The 17,701-nt window shown below is 41.6% G+C and overlaps 1 protein-coding gene across 4 annotated transcripts in view; it reads right to left on the reverse strand.

Moving 5' to 3' along the window:
• Window positions 1-426: 426 nt before the first annotated feature.
• Window positions 427-17,701, reverse strand: part of arhgap28 (Rho GTPase activating protein 28) — a 191,218-nt gene continuing 173,943 nt past the window's right edge. For all 4 annotated transcript variants that reach the window (XM_078398591.1, XM_078398589.1, XM_078398588.1 and 1 more), the window contains exons 9-15: window positions 17,479-17,635; window positions 15,309-15,391; window positions 12,926-13,123; window positions 8,797-9,030; window positions 7,437-7,561; window positions 2,648-2,712; window positions 427-707 (exon numbers count right to left, since the gene is read on the reverse strand). In XM_078398591.1, the coding sequence (XP_078254717.1) occupies window positions 616-707; window positions 2,648-2,712; window positions 7,437-7,561; window positions 8,797-9,030; window positions 12,926-13,123; window positions 15,309-15,391; window positions 17,479-17,635 (954 nt within the window). In that variant the 3' untranslated portion in view covers window positions 427-615. The remainder of the gene's footprint in view (window positions 708-2,647; window positions 2,713-7,436; window positions 7,562-8,796; window positions 9,031-12,925; window positions 13,124-15,308; window positions 15,392-17,478; window positions 17,636-17,701) is intronic.

The following is a 17,701-nucleotide window of genomic DNA, read 5'->3' on the forward strand; positions in this document are numbered from 1 at the left end:
ATTCTTTGGATGTTCTCCACACCGCATCCATAAGCTCAGCCGGCAAGAGAGGACGCAAGGCAGAAGCACGGTTAGATGTGTGTGCGTGGTTTACCCCCACTGTGTGGTCTGCCCAAGTTGCCACAGTTGTTTAAAAATGCACATTTCTTTAAAGACTGTGTCCATAATGTTTCTGTCTGGGAGCTAACTTGTTTCACAAACGCTCCCAGATGAGTTACCGTAAGTTGTTTATCTTAGGTCACGCACAAACGTGCAGCTGATTCCAACCCGCTGAGTTGCCGGAAGAAAAGGATAAACTTTCAAATTTTGAGCACTCTAGTTAGTGTTTTGTGAACCCTCCCAATTCTCTCCCCCCCCCTCCCCCCTCCCCCCTCCCCCCCCCCTCACTGAATGGTAAACCCACTGCATGAAATCGCTTAACCTGAGGAGTAAGATGGTGATTACTACTGAAATGATCACCATTCAAAGCAAAACTCCTGCCGGTAACAACAGCCAAAGCCTTAGGCACAAAGGCTCCACCGTAAAACATCCATCGTTCTCAGAAATCCCAACAGTCATATTCATCACCGTTGCTTCAAGAATCATGTAATGGCCGTCGGTCTGCAGCGAGCAATCTCACAGTGTTCTTGGTTTAATGACCCAAGCTGCGTTGGGGTTTAAATGGTACAAGTCTAGAATGTAGGTGTTGAGATCCAAGCAGCGCTCTCCTGCAAAGAGGAAAAACACATTGTAAATAACGAAATGTAAATGGCCATGCAAAGAAATAAAGTCACTGCAATGATGCCAAACATTCCACCTTAGTCGTCGTACTAGTTTCACTGTCGTCCTGTTGAGTTTCACTGTCTGTATAACTCATTATCACCTCGCCCACAGACAACAATGGACCATTGTGGGCTCCACCTTTCCTTGATCATCGTTGCTTTTTGCATATCTTTCATTCATTTGTTCTTTGCGCCATCTATATCTCTCGTTCCCCTTTCCCCTGACCCTCAGTGTGAAAAATGGTCTCGACCCAAAAACGTCACCTATTCCTTTTCTCCAGAGATGCTGCCTGTCCTGCTGAGTTACTCCAGTTTCTTTGTGTCAATGTTCAGTTTAAACCGGCATCTGCAGTTCCTTCCTACACATTCCAAACTGGTGGTTGTTCCCGCAAGGGTAATTTCCACGCTGTACAAATAGGTAAAAGACCTGAGGTATGCTTAAGAATCCCAGTGAAAATAAAACCATCAACATAGAATTTTTTTATTACCTCACCCAACTCAGAGTAACTTTAATGGGCCACCTTGTCTGCTTTCTTGGACGGATGCAAATAATCCTGGCCTGCTCTGTGTGTGTGTGTGTGTGTGAGCCTCCTCACCTAGACTCGCAATTGCCCTCTCTGAAATGATCCACTGAAGCCACTCAGTTGCGCCAAAACTGCCACAACGTCTAATATCTTGGTGTTTTAGGGGTTCATGACAGTCACTTGCCACTGCTTGTTCAGGGGCAGTTAGGAAGGGCAATAAATGTTGTCCTTGTCAACAATGACAACGGACACGAATGAGTGAAGGAAATCCAATTCCCATTAGTGTAGACCGCCAGGCTTTACCAAAAATGGGTAGGAAGGAACTGCAGATGCTGGTTTATACTGAAGATAGATGTAAAAGTTGGAGCAACTCAGCTGGTCAGGCAGCATCCCTGGAGAAAAAAGAATAGGCAATGTTTTGAATCTGAAGAAGTGTTTCTACCCAAATCGTCGTCTATCCTCTTTCTCCAGGGATGCTTCCTGACCCATTGATTTGCTCCCATATTTTGTGTCCATCTTTTACCAAAGAGGGGTTTATTTTCCCTGCCCAGCTACGGGATTTAACAAATTTTGCACAGAAGACGAACCCAGGACGAGCTGATCTGTGGGATAGGGAACTACTTTATTCATTAAACAGCAGGGAAAATTCCTCCAACTATTGAATCATAGAAAAGAGGTTGTGCCGTCTCTTGCACGTTTACAAGTGTCAGAGGTTATGGGGAGAAGGCAGGAGAATGGGGTTAGGAGGGAGAGATAGATCAGCCATGATTGAATGGTGGAGTAGACTTGATGGGCCGAATGGCCTAATTCTACTCCTATTCCTTATGACCAGATAAAAAAGAATCTGTTTAGAATAATCCCACTTCCTAACTTTCAGTCTGTATTTCTTCTTAAAGAAAGTTCCCACCTAAATGCAGTACCTGACTCCCACCCCTCCTCCATCCCACTCTCTATTCATTTGGTTCTAAAGTTTTCCTTAAATCCTTCCATCAATTGACTTAAATCCAGGCCCCCACATTAGTGGTCTCTCTGTGAAGGGAAACAGGTCCTTCCTGTTCTTGCCGCTACTGAACAGGAAGAACCTGTCATAATTTTACACACCTCAGTTAAATCTCTCCTCACTCTTGTTCACTCTGAGGAAAATAACTACAGCCCAATTCATTTTCCTCACACCCAAAAATCTGCAGTCTTGGCAACAATCCCTGTAAACCCCAGCCTTCTGAACTTTACAAAACATGAATACAAGTTAATTTTACAAGGCAGAAGCCATGTTTATCCATATTATTTTTTATAAGTGGATCAAGTACAAAAATATCACTGATTCATCTCTTGTACATATTAATATTTAAAAACATATCCTACCTATGTTTCCACCAATTTCGAATAAATAATGGCTTGGTCCATTGAGAGGTACAGTAGAATAAGTGCTGTTGGAGTGAAAGATACATAGCTTTTAATTTAGAATATTTTGAGATTCAAAATTCTCAGCACCTTTCATGGCAATTAGTTTTTTTAAATACCAAACACTTGAAATTTATGACAGGTCGTTCAGTTTTTTTGTACAATCATTAAGTTGTTCTTTTTGATTTGCATTCTTCGATTTTTTAATGTAAAAATGAGGGCCAGTAGAGGAAGGTTTTCACTAAACTACCTGGTCATTAAAGGGATGTCACACATTGGAATTATTAGCCAAAAGCAAAAGAAAAATTTAACATGTAAATATTAATCTGAATGTTTATGTGCAGCAGTACTTTGCTCATGTTGAATTAGTCCATCGAGTAAGCAGGCATAAATGTCAGCTTGACACACTTGGCAGCATTCTGGTCTCTGAATCAGGCACCATTCCAGAATTCAACGCGTGACCTCAGCTAACACCTTAGTGTAGTTTATATGGATTGTCATGTTCGTGGAACTCCTGACTTTAAGGTGAAATATTAAACCCAAACCAGTCTGATGGGCAAATGGATGTAAAAGAACCCATGACACTATCGGAAGACGTCACAGGCACAAGAGGAGAATGGCTATCTTTATCTTTCATCTTTCTCGGTGGAGAGCTGCTCACCTGGTACATTGCTTCAATGGCACCCCTCAACTAATGTCAAACACAGTTTAACAGGTTATTTGGTGTTTATCAGAATGTGGTCAGAGGGAATTCTTGACTCTGCAAGTTCCGACACATTCTGAAACTTTTATCAACGTCACTTTGTCTCATTGTTTTTGTCCAATACATGACTTTCTTTCACTTGTCCCAGAAAGTATAAGTAGGGTTTCACAGTCAGAACCGTTTTCCCCAAGGGTGGAAATGTTAAAGGCTGGAGGGAATAACTTTAAGGTGAGAGGGGGAGAGTTTAAAGGAGATGTACGAGGCAAGTTTTATTTTAAACAATGAGTGAGCCTAGAACACGCTGCCAGGGATGGCAGATGGAAAAGTGGCATTTAAGAGGCTTTTAGATAGGTATATGAATATGCAGAGAATGGAGAGATATGGATCACATACAGGCAGAATAGATTAGTATAATTTGCCTTCATGTTCAGCACGGACATTGCGGGCCAAAGGGCCTGTTCCTATGCTGGAATGTTCTATGTTCTAAAATTGTGAAGGCTGATTCGTTTAATATATTCAAAGCAGAGATTGATAGCTTTTTAAGTGTCAATTGTTTTCAATTGTTATATGCACCGGGTCCAGAACAATTAAATTTCTACTTGCTGAAGCTTTATATGCACATCAATGCAACAACACAACAAATACATAAACAATAAACAATAATACAATAAATTATCAATGATACTCGGTATCCAAACCATAATAGTGCAAGCTGAAGTATGTATTGTACCCTTATATTAATTACATAGTAGCTTAATTCTGAGATAAGGTTGAGGTAAGGTTGAGGTAACAGTTAGAAAATCAAGATTTAGTTGAGTTTAGTTTATTACCAGGTGTACCGAGGTACAATGAAAAGCTTTTGTTTGCATGCTATCCTATCAAAGAAAAGACTATGATTATAATCGATTAATAAAGGTATATTTCCCTTTCCTACACTGTCCAAATCTCCATGTGACTGTAGTGCACTAAACAAGGACCTATGCAAGGATTTTGTTTGTGGATTTTAGCTCTGCATTCAACACCATTGTGCCAGAGCTACTACACTCCAAGCTCTCCCAGTTGACTGTGCCTGAACCCCCCTGTCAGTGGATCACCAACTTCCTGATAGACGGGAGCAGCATGCGAGGCAGGGAAAGCACATCTCAGACCCGCAGACCCTCAGCATAGGAGCACCGCAAGGCTGCGTACTCTCCCCTCTCCTTTACTCTCTCTACACCAACAACTGCACCTCCACAGACTCATCTGTCAAGCTTCTCAAGTTTGCAGACAACACAACCCTGATTGGACTGATCCAGGATGGGGAGGAATCTGCCCACAGACAGGAAGTGACACAGCTGGCGTCCTGGTGCCTTCGTAACAACCCGGAGTTCAATGCTCTTAAGACAGTGGAACTGAATTATAGACTTTAGGAGAGCTCTCCCTCCCCTCCCCCCACTCACCATCAACAACACCATAGTCACATCTGTGGAGTAATTTAAGTTCCTTGGAACCATCATTTCCAAGGACCTTAAATGGGGGGCCACCATCGACTCCACAGTCAAAAAGGCCCAACAGAGGATGTACTTCCTGCGGCAGCTGAGGAAACACAATCTGCCACAGGCAATGATGGTCCAATTCTATACTGCCATCGTAGAGTCTGCCCTCACCTTCTCCATCATGGTCTGGTTTGGCTCAGCCACCAAGCACGACGTCCGGAGGTTGCAACGAATCGTTCGATCAGCTGAGAAGGTTGTTGGCTGCAACCTTCCCCCCATTGACGAATTGTACACCGCAAGGTGCCAGGAAGCCAGTGGGCAAGATCACCTCTGACCCCTCTCACCCTGGCCACAAACTCTTTGAAGCACTTCCCTCTGGAAGGCGACTCCGGACTGTCAAAGCCACCACAGCCAGACATAAAAACAGCTTTTTTCCCACGAGTAGTAACTCTAGTCAATAAACAAAAGTCCGTAGCCTCTTTTTGCTCTGGTTTATTTCATTCACATGTTTAAACTATAATGTTTTATTCTTAATGTTTTAATGTTTTATGCTTTATTCTTAATTGTTTACTGTATGTTCATGTTGTTACTTGCGAGCGGAGCACCAAGGTACATTCCTTGTATTTGTACATACTTGGCCAATAAACTTATTCAATTCAATTCAAAGCACTGATATCAGCCATTATCAGCAGGACAGGTGAACATCCCCATTTTGTAGCTCAGTTATGGAATCATAGAATCATACAACACAGAAAAAGGCCCTTCGGCCTAACCCATCCATGCTGATCAAGATGCCCTATCTACACTAGGCCCATCTGCCCAAGGTTGGCCGATTCCCTCAAAAATTTTCCTATCCATGTACATGTCCAAATGTCTCCTAAATGCTGTTGTTGTACCTGCCTCATCTACCTCCTCTGCCAGCTCGTTCCATATACCAACCACCCTCTGTGTGAAAAGGTTGCCACTCAGGTTCCTATTAAATCTTTCCCCTCTCACCTTAAACTTGTGTCCTCTGTTTCTTGAGTCCCCTACTCTGGGAAAAAGCCACTTGTGTGTATTAACCCTATCTATTCCACTAATGATCTTATACAAATCTCTAAGATCACCCCCCCAAGGAATAGATTCTTAGCCTGCCCAACCTTTCCCTATAGTTCAGGCCTTTATGTCCAGGCAACGTCCTTGTGAAGTTCACTGAGTCTTATCACAATGTCTTCATAGTTACCTCCAGCGAGCGCACTGCAGACGATACTGCATACGACCTAACCTCATGACAATAGTGCTCACTGCTGTTAGCTGCAAAACTCAACAAGCCAGTAGTTGAAAACCTTGTTTTAACTGATTAATGGAGAATATAAATAGGAACAAAGCAGATTGTTCAGGATGCAGGAAAGTGCTTGGGTCACCAGGCAGCTAGTGAGTGAAATGTTTTATCTGAATTCTGTCATTTAACATTGTAACACTGTAACAATACCAAACTTCTACTGTTCAGAGGCTAAACACACCATGGTTGGAAAATAGTATGCATTCTTCCATGTCCGCCTAATGCGTGCATGTGACAATTATCCTCAACTATGCCACGTTCTCTCCTTCTGGCGCCAGGTGTTTATGGAGTTGGAATGGGAGGAGAACGTTTTTTATTGTCCAAGATGGCACCCAAGTCAGGCAACTCTTTGGAGTCACGGAAGTGGATCTGCAATCACACATTACAATTGCTCCACTCTTTTAAATCTCTACTCCAACAGCAACATTTCTTACTTTAACTATGCTATCTGCAAAATGTGCATGACTCGACTGTAATCATTTATTGTCTTTCCGCTGACTGGTTAGCATGCAACAAAAGCTTTTCACTGTTCCTCGGTACTTGCAACAATAAACTAAACTCAAAACTCTTCAGTACAGACAGTCCCCGGATTACAAAAGGGTTATTTTCTTGAGAACTGTTCACAACCTGAATTTCTCTTGTCAGAAATGGTTATTTTGCTCTCCACGCTGAACAGCAAACACCCATTTATGCTAATTGTGGACCAATCCCTTTTTCTATTTTCCCCACATTATCATCAACCCCCCCCCCCCCCCCCCCCCCCCGAGTCTAATACTCATCTACACAATATGGAAAACTTACAGTGGCCAATCAACCTACCAAGCCACGTATATTTGGGATGTGGAAGGAAATCCATGGGTCACAGGGAGAAGCTGAAATCTCCAGACTGACAGCATCTGAGGTTCAGGATTGAAACTGCAGTGGATCTAATAACTTCACCACTGTGCTTGTTGTCTAACTTTGCCCAGATCTCATTTCCATTTCTCTCTTATCAGATACACAGAAGACAAATTTCTCATCAACACCAGAGGAGGCAGTTGAGGCAGGTACGAAAACAACATTTAAAAGTCATTTGGACAGGTACATGGATGGGAAAGGTTTAGAGGGATCTGGGCCAAATGCACACATGTGGGTCTAGTGTTGATGGGGCATCTTGGACGGGATGGACAAGTTGAACCGAAGGGCCTGTTTCCATGCTTCTATAACACATGATTGGGATTTGGAGGATTTTTCTTTCCTCTGGGAACTCACCTGGTCTCACAGTGAAACCTAGCCAAAATATCACTTGCTTTTGTCTCACTATCTAGCTGAATGGCCATGGAAACCTTCGAGAGCTTTGTGGCATAAACACGGATCACTCCCTCTGGTATGTCCAGCTGCAAAGAAAGAGAAAGTCACATTTTATCTCCAGCACTGTTATGTATTTCAACGAGGATTTCTTGTTTATACCTTGTCATTAGAAGAATTCAGATTATATTTATTTAACTATTACTGTGCCATGTTAGCCGTAACAACTTGTAATTGAGGAATATGGAAACAGAGATAATGTTAAATTTGTGATGGAGCGGAAGACCAATGTTCTGAATCATAACAAGATGAAGCAAGCGCACAATATCATCAGCAATGCCACAGACAACGGGTATGACTCCTATCCAAAATATTCTCAATTTTGCCAGTGGTTGAAGGGAGATGTGATGGAAGTATATTGTAAATAGCATAAAGTAAACAGTATATAGTGTATAGTCCTGAGAGGAGTATATAAAATTATGAGAGACACAAATAGTCAGAACATTTTTTCCCCAGAGTGGAATTGTCAAAGACTAGAGGGCATAGCATTAAGGTGAGAGGGGTAAAGTTTAAAGGAGATGTGCAGAGCAAGTTTATTTTTACTCCGAGGGTGGTGCGTGTGCTGCCAGGGGTGGTGGTACATGCGGATATGTGCAAATAAGTGTGTTTAAGAGACTTTTACTTAGACACGTGGATGCAGAGAAAAGATGGATTTGCATCATATACAGGTGGATGAGGTTAGTTTATCTTGGCATCATGTTCCGCATACATTGCATGCAACATTTAAATGTTGTTATAGCACCTGCCACAATTACTTCCCTCTGTGTGAAATGATTGCCCCTCAGGTTTCTATTAAATCTTTCCCTTCTCACCTTAAATCTACGTCCTCTGGTTCTTGATTTCCCCCTACTCTGGGTCAAAGACATCTACCTTATCGATTCCTCTCATGATCTTATACACCTCTAAAGATTACCCCTCATCCTCCTGTGCTCCAAGAAATAAAGTCCTAAAGGATAGGGTTCAATAGAATACTAGATCTTCTGCGACACGAGGGAATAACCAGAAATTACAGACTTAAAAAGACCCAGAGGTGAGGTGAAAAAATATGTCCTCATTCAGAGCATTGTGAGTTGGAAAGTTCTACGTGAAGACGTGTTAGAACTGATTCCAGAACTGATTTGAACAAGGAGCCAATCAGGTGCTCGAGGATTGCTTGACAAGGGGAAGAACTGACGTTTACTAAGTGGCCGCGCATCCACGGTGGTCAATTTGCTCTGTTAGTGTTGATGGTGGATTGAAGAGGAACACCAGTGCAGAAGTGTACCTTAAAGTTGTGGCCCAGAGCACTCGGGCACAAGTTCACACCAGCCACGTCCCACATGGCGGGCTCCTGGTTCCGACTTCGACCTCGGGAAGAGCTTCCAGACGGGGGCGAGCAGTTTCCCTTGAAGGCAGGAGGGAAGAAAAACGAAGGAGGAGTCAGCCACGTCACCCTTGTCCGTCGCCTGGTCTCGTTTTCATTCATCTTCCGCACTTGGGCTATCATAAAGGAAGGGATCTGGGTAAGAGAAAAGCCAGAGTTATCCACAATGAACCAAACTGGGATGACCTTTCCTCTCAGAGTAACAGTGAGGCTACTCAATGCACACAGTTATTTATGTACAACCATCATTATGCATTCAGGTAAATGTAAATACAAAGATTGCAGTATAAGAGCATAGAACAGTACAACACAGGAACCCACAATGTTTGTGCCGAACACGATGCTGAGCTAAACTGATCTCATCTGTCTGCGCATGATCCATATCCCTCTATTCCTTCCATGTGCCGATATAAAAGTCTCTTAAATGCCGCTATTGTATTTGCCTCCACCACCATCCGTGGCAATCCGTTCTAGGCCCCCACTATTCTCTGTGTAAAACACATGTCCTGCACATCTCCATTAAACATTCCCCCTTTCACCTTATAGCAATTCCCTCTAGTGTTGGACATTTCCACCCTGGTTAGATTCTGACTGTCTACACCTTTAGAATTTTATATATTTCTATCAAGTCTCTTACTATTGAGGGCATGCAGCGTAGGTTCATGAGGTTAATTCCCAGAATGGCGGGACTGTCGTATGTTGAAAGACTGGAGTGACTGGGCTTGTATACTCTGGAATTTAGAAGGATGAGAGGGAATCTTATTGAAACATATACGATTATTAAGGGATTTGACACGCTGGAGGCAGGAAACATGTTCCCGATGTTGGGGGAGTCCCGAACCAGGGGCCACAGTTTAAGAATAAGGGGTAGGCAATTTAGAACGGAGGTGAGGAAAAACTTTTTCACTCAGAAAGTTGTGAAACTGTGGAACTCTCTGCCTCAGGAGGCAGTGGAAGCCAATTCCCTAGATGCTTTCAAGAGAGAGTTAGAAAGAGCTCTTAATGATAGCAGAGTTAAGGGATATGGGGAGCAGGCAGAAATGGGGTACTGATTGTGGATGATCAGCCATGATCACGGTGAATGGCGGTGCTGGCTCAAAGGGCCGAATGGCCTACTCCTGCACCTATTGTCTATTGTCTCAACCATCGACATTCCAGAGAAAACAATCCCAGTTTATCCAGCTTCTCCTTGTAGCTGAACCCTCAGTACGAATGGTACCATTTTACAGTTACCTTCATGAAATGCAGCCTGTATTCGAGGGTATTAGGTATGAGGAGACACTGGCAAACTGGATTGTTTTCTCTGGAGGTTGAGTGGTGATCTGATATGTATATTAAATTATGAGAACTGTGGACAGGGTCAACAATCAGAACCTTTGTTTCCCCAGGGTGGAAATGACAAAAACTAGAGGGCATTGCTTTAAGGAGGCATAGTTTAAAGGAGAAGTGTCGGCAGTTTTATTAACACTGAGAACACTGGGTGCCTGGAACGTGCTGCCATGGGTGACAGTGGAGTCAGACATAATCGTGGCATTTAAGAGGCTTTAAGTAGGCACAAGGATATGCAGGGAATGAACGGATACGAATCGCATGCAGGCAGAGATTAGTTTAACTTGGCATCTTGTTCAGCATGGACATTGTTGGCCGAAAGGTCTATTCCTGTACTGTACTATTCTATGTTCTAAAATAGCAACAAACTCTGTCCTGCACTGAGTTGCAAGAAGATGCCAACTTATGTTGTTGAAAATGAATCCAAATGGTTTATTGGCCATTATCCAATTTCCTTTCATCAATCCAATGAATTATTGCATGTCGATCTCTAGCACAGAATGCATCATCATAAAAATGGAGTCTCCTTCCTCCTGGAGATTTTTAAAATGTAATATATAAATAAAATTATGGCACAACCATTCTCTTCCCTCTATTTCTCATTCTGCATACAATTTGACTTTGAATACACATACACTTCCTCCTCAAGCTTTGCATCATTTATTTTATCATCTTTATATCTGATTCGTTGAGGAGATTATGATTCTCTGTAAAAGGTACAGCGGTTTTGTTTTCCCCACGGCTAAACTATTAGCACGCACATTCTGAAATGTCAATAATGTCGATCACCTGAATAGTGACAGGAAAGTCCAACTAACTTTCATTAAATACCCTGGAGCAGCAATTATATTACACTGTATAAAGACTCCACTGATTCACGGAGTGAACCGAGGCCAAAGTAAACTAGAGGTTTACGCAGAATACCACAGAACCCTGGACCGCGATTGTACTTCGAAAATAAATTCATTCGTAAAGGCAACAAAAATGCAGTACACGTGACAATAAACTAAACCAGACTAAACTAAACTAGGCAACGATAAAGCCATGAAACCTATGGCAGAATGACACGGTGATCATGAGTTGTAAAACTATCGTGCAAATGGTAGGATCATGCCCAGTGCCTTGCAGAAATCTCCACACCATCCATTAACACTGACCTCACTACTATCCTTTAACACTAACTTCAGCACAATGGTATAAAATTGTAATACCATGTTAATCGAATGCAACCTGCTTCTCTGATTAGGATTACACAACCAGTGCTAACCCTTGGTAGTTTAATCTTGTGACTGGAGTCTGGTTTAACAATCTCAATTAACTTTGCTGTTTTTCTCTGACATAATTTTTCTCCGAAGTGAAATCAGACTTGCTAGAAAATGGTCTTGCTAGAAAATGTTGATGTACCTCCCAGCTACTAATTAAAAAAGGCATATCCTAAATTGGACACAATGCAAAAGGCCTATGCAAACTTACTGTGCAATCAGAGTCAATAATTTACTTGTTTGGTTGAGAGGAGCATCTTGGAGTATCCAAAAATCGCGGGTTAGAGACTCAGGGCAGCACAGTGGAGCATCTGGTAGAGCTGCTACCTCACAGCACTAGAGATCTGGGTTCAATCCTGACCTTGGCCCCTGTCTGTACAGAGTTGGCACGCTCTCCCTGAGACTGCATGGGTTTCCACTTGGTGCTCCGGTTTCCTCCCACATACAAAAGACGTACAGGTTTGCAAGTTAATTGGCTTCTCGAAATTGCCCCTATTGGAGGATGGTTAATGTTGTGCCTCTATTTACAAAGGGCAACAAGGAAAAGCCAGGAAACTATAGAACAGTGAGCCTAACATCTGTGGTAGAACGTTACTGAAGAGAATTCTCAGAGATAGGATATATATGCATTTGGATAGGCAGAGGTTGATTAGGGTCTGCATGTTTTTATATATGGGAGATTGTGTCTTATGACTCTGATTGAGTTTTTTGAAAAAGTAACCAAAAAGGTTGATAAGGACAAAAGCATAGATATTGTCCATTTGAACTTCAGCAAGGCATTTGATCAGGTTTCACATGGTAGGCTGCTCTGGAAGGTTAGATCACATCGGATCCAGGGTGAGCTGGCAGGATAGGGAATTGGTTTCATGGATGGAAGCAGAGGGTGATGGTGGAATGTTGTTTTTCTGAGATGCTGTTCCTCCAATTTGCGTTTAGCCTCACTTTGACAGTGAGAGACAGAGAGTTACCTCTGGATAATTGGAGGAACAGCATCTCATATTTCACTTGGGCAACTTACAGCCGAGTGGTATGAATATTGATTTCTCTAACTTCAAGTAACCCCTGCACTCCCTCTCTCTCCATCCCTCCCCAAGTCACACCAGCTTCTCGTTCTCACCTAGCAAACAGCTAAAAATGGCCTGTTTCCTTTATCATCGTTACATTTTTGCAAATCTTTCATTCATTTGTTCTAGATCTCTCTACTTCATCGTCTATATATCTTGTTTCCCTTTCCCCTGACTCTAATCCGAAGAAGGGTTTCCACCCGAAACGTCACCCATTCCTTCTCTCCAGAGATGCTGCCTGTCCCGCTGAGTTACTCCCGCATTTTGTGTCTATCTTCAATTTAAACCAGTATCTGCAGTTCCTTCCTACACACTTGGATTTCCATTCAAATTGTAGGACTACATTAAAACAATACACCCAATGTGTCATCTTACCGTCCATAGGATGTCCTGGTATTTGATAAATAATTGGACGATTTTGGCCGCCTTGGTGGCTGCCTGTGCTTCCTGATGGTTGACAGTTCCCCCCTTGCACATGAAGAGGTTTGGTGCCACGATCATGGAGACATTCCACAAAGTCATTCTGTTTTTGGCCTCATTTGCTACGACTTTGCTGAGATATTCCAAGAAAGCCTGGAGATGGAAATGAAGGTTAGGGATGGTTGTGTTGAGGAGAGAAATTTTTAATTCCACTTGCAACTCACCCGCTTTTCCTCTTCATTATACTTTAGGTTCATCTCACGAAAGCAGAAATGACTCCATAGCCAATTTTCAACTCGTACTTTTAGATAAATTGTGCCCCACACTGGTCTCACCATTAAGATGCAATGCAGAAGGATCATATAAGCTCCAATGAAAAAAGTATGTTTGCTCTCTGTATGTAATGTTATTGGAATTTTAAGATGGGTATAAGTATAGAGTCATCGACCCAACTTGTCCATGCCGACCAAAGTGCCCCATCTAAGCTAGTTCCATTTGCTTGCATTTGACCCATGTCTCTCTAAACATTTTCTATCCATGAATCTGTCTAAACACCTTTTAAATGGCGTTAATGTGCCTGCCTCTGGTAGCTTGTTCCATTTACCCACCACCATGTGAAAACATTGCCCGTTAGGATTAAATATTTCCTCTCTCATCTTAAACCTATGCTGTATAGTCTTGATCCCATTACCCTGGTAAAGAAGATTCCATCCATTCATCTTATCTATGCCCTTCATGATTTTATACACCTCCATAAGGTGACCCTTCAGTTTCATATGCTCCAATGAATAAAGTCCAAGCCTGCCCAACTTTTCCCTTAAGCTCAGGCCTCAAGTCATAGGAACATAAACCTTATAAATGTTCTCCGCGCTTTTTCCAGCTGAATGGCATATTTCCGATAACACTGTGATCAAAAATGTACATTATACCTCAAGTGCAGCCTCGACCATGAATTGTACAACTGTTACAAATGTCTTAACTTTGATACTCAATTCCCTAACTGATGAAAGCCAGTGTGCCAAAAGCCTTCTTCACCACTCTATCTACTTGCGATGCCACTTTCAGGGAACTATATACTTGTGGTATTAGATCCGTCTGCTCTACAACATCCTCCTGGGCCTGTCCATTCATTGTGAATGTCCTGCCCTGGTTTGACTTTGCAACATGTAACATCTCACACTTATTTGAATTAAACTATGTTTTATAGGGTAATATAAAATCCCTTTCCCTAATTTCCCCCCTTCATAGAATTTAACAGTTATCATTTCCCTGTACTTTCTAATATTGGACTGTTTTTCAATCCACTCCTGTTAACTGAACAATGAATTTTCTTAAATGTGCTGATTTAGCGATTGTTGACTATTTTCCCTGTAACCTGCAGGCACCTGCAGTTCCAAAGTCTAATTATACATGAAGTGAATATATCTGCACAAAAGGATTGCTGCTGCTGAAATAAGGTGAAAGGTGATGTACAGAACCCCAGCTCATAAGGTAAAAGTGACATAGAACCACAGGTCAAAAATGTAAAGGTGATGTATAGTACCCATATCAAAAGGTGACATATAGAACCCAGGTCATAAGATAAAGATGATGTATAGAACCCTAGGTCAAAAGGTAATATATAGAACCTCAGGTCAAAAGGTGATGTATAGAACCCCAGGTCTGTAGAAGTGAGCAACCAGACATTTTACCTATCCATTTCCCTCCACAGATGCTGCCCAGCACACCATGTTCCTTCAGCGATTTGCTTTTTGCCCAGGTCCTTTTATATTGGCATCAATACTCCTCTATTTAGATGAACGGACATCTCAACTCAAAAAATAGCCACCATCCCAAGACAAAGTACACCCATCAAATGATCATCAGATTCCACTTGGATCTGTCTGTGGGCTGATTCCATCAGTGATGATGGAAAAAATAAAAAGGGTAAAAATGTTATCATTGGTCTCACACAAAATATCATATAAGTGGAACTTGGGATCAACAAAATTGAAATGTGTCCTTGTATGTTTTTAAAGACGCTGGAGGTTGAATTGAAACATTATTTTAACCTTGATCATTGTGTCTATTTGGACTGTAGCTAATTTAAGTACATCTAATCTATTCCAAACTCTTGCATGTTAAATTTGTATCAGACCTCATGTATCTCTAATCTGCGATTAACTTAATAATATATCTAATTTTCTGCACATCTAATTTCAAATATTCCCAGTTTAATAAATATGGATTTTGTGCATAAAATAATTCTTTGTTTCCATGGTTTGAATGTTAGATATGCTCAGTGTGAGGTTCACATAAATTCAAATGTACTCATGTATACTTTGAACATAAAGGGTACCTTAATAGTGTCTCTGTTGGGATCAGGAAGCAACATGATGATAAGATGTAGAGCCTGTAACTGCAGCTTTGTCTGTGAGATATCTGAAACCAAAGCAAGCCCAATGTTAAACTGTAAAATCACATCTCATTGAAACAGCAACTCTGAGATTCTTCCTTCACAATGACATTAAACAACGCCCAGTCTGCACTCCTTGGCGTCTGCAAAAGATTTCCGGTACTTTGAAAAAGAGCGACACAGTGGTGCAGTGGTAGAGTTGCTGCCTTACAGTGCCAGAGACCGGGGTTCGATCCTGACCTCGGGTGCTGTTTGCACAGAGTTCAAACGTTCCACCCACATTCCAAAGACATGGAACGTAGGTTAATTGGCTTCTGTAAATTGTCCCTAGCATGTAGGATAGAACTACTGCATGGCTGATTGCTGGTCAGTGCAGATTCGGTGGGCCGAAGGACCTGTTTCCATGCTGTATCTCTAAACTAAACTACACAAAGAGTACTGCATTTACCCATACATTCTGAGTAATTCCATCTCTCAAAACAGGTAAATGTTCATTTGAGCACCATCTGATTGTGGGAGCTTGCTCTGTGGAAATCAGTTCACATTTCCCACAGTACCACAGCAACTGTATTTTAAATTAATCTGACAGTCTGTACACTGCTTTGTGAGCACAGAAAAAACTTTGTAAAATTGTCTGTCAAATCAATAAATGATAGCCTGCCTTACCTCCTCAAAAATAGAAAATCTCTTAACAGCCATGTTGCCCAAATTTCAGTCAGCACCAAGTGTCTGATTGTGCTCAACAAATAGGGACAGTATTACATGAATATGTGTGGCACTGATAGTATACAATGATTCAATGAGTGAGTATTTAAATCTACATACATATATACACATACATTTTCCAATACATCTATGTATACACACATACACACACACACACATATATATATATATATATATACACATAGTGCATAAATACTTGCGCACAAACACACACACACACACACATATATATATATACACACACAATATACACACACACACACACAATGTATAAATACTTGTATATGTATGTGGGTATATATATATATATTTTTTAATACTTTCTCATTGAACCTTCATATACTATTGGTGCCATATTGATTTTAAAACAATTATCTGAACAAATTATTTTGAAGTTGCTCTTGATAATTCTTTTAATTTGATATGTAAATTGGGGAAGTCCAAATATTTTAGAATAAAAAATTAGTAATTATGTATAACTTTACAAAATTCACTTGATGAAAATGACTACGGGGGCTGTCTGTACGGAGTTTGAACGTTCTCCTTGTGACCGCATGGGCTTTCCCCGGGTGTTCCGGTTTCCTTCCACACTCCAAAGACATACAGGATTGTAGGTTTATTGGCTTTGGTAAAAATTGTAAATTGTCCCTAGTGTGTAGTGTGTGCTAGTGTACAGGGATTGCTGGTCGGCAGGGACTTGGTGGGCCGAAGGGCCTGTTTCCACACTGTATCTCAAAACTAAACTAAATTAAGTGACTGAAGAAAGACAGAAAATGCTGGAGTAACTCAGCGGGTCAGGCAACATCTCTGGAGAGAACTTTTTCGAGGCAACACCGTTCTTCGGACTGATGTCAGGGGAAAGGAAGAAGCATAGATAAGGAAATGTAAGGTGTGAAAACTAAGTGACTGCTGGCCATTTCTTTTGATGCTTGATGGTAGAGATTGCAGTGCACAGACTGGCTGCCTGGGTTGCTACATCACTGCAGTCACTACACTTCCAAAGCACTTTAATTGCCTAGTGAGGACAATAGAACTTGGAGAGAAGGAATGGGTGACGTTTTGGGTTGAGACCCTTCTTCAGATCCCAAATGTGACCCATTATTTCTCTCCGGAGAGGCTGCCTGTCCTGCTGAATTACTCCAGCATTGTGTCTATCTTTGATTTAAACCAGCATCTGCAGTTTCTTCTTACATAATGTGTTTATCAGATTTGCTTCCAGCTAACAAACATCAGAAATGTAATGAAATCGGCAAAGACCAACATGCCCGAAGCTTTGCACTGGCAGGGATTCTGAATATTGCTGGAAAGGCACATGCGCTGAAATACAAGAGGATAAGAACACAGGCAAATAAATTTAAAGCATGTTTGCGTTGCTCTAAAGACTTACTTTGCACGGCTATAAAAGCAGGCAGGTATTCAGCTGTGAGCAATGGGTAGGGTAGTTCTCGGATGAAGGTCTTCAGTAAGCCTGCTACATCATTATGATGAACTTGTTCCCAATCAAAGGCTTCGTAAAACTTTGACTCCAACTCTTGCCGATAATTCTGTGGATGAAAATAGCACCAATTTAAATCCTGCACTTCCACCTATTTTATTCTTTCTTATACAGA

This window comes from Rhinoraja longicauda, chromosome 4 (genome assembly GCF_053455715.1).
Source record: "Rhinoraja longicauda isolate Sanriku21f chromosome 4, sRhiLon1.1, whole genome shotgun sequence".
In the NCBI taxonomy this organism is placed as follows: domain Eukaryota; kingdom Metazoa; phylum Chordata; class Chondrichthyes; order Rajiformes; family Arhynchobatidae; genus Rhinoraja; species Rhinoraja longicauda.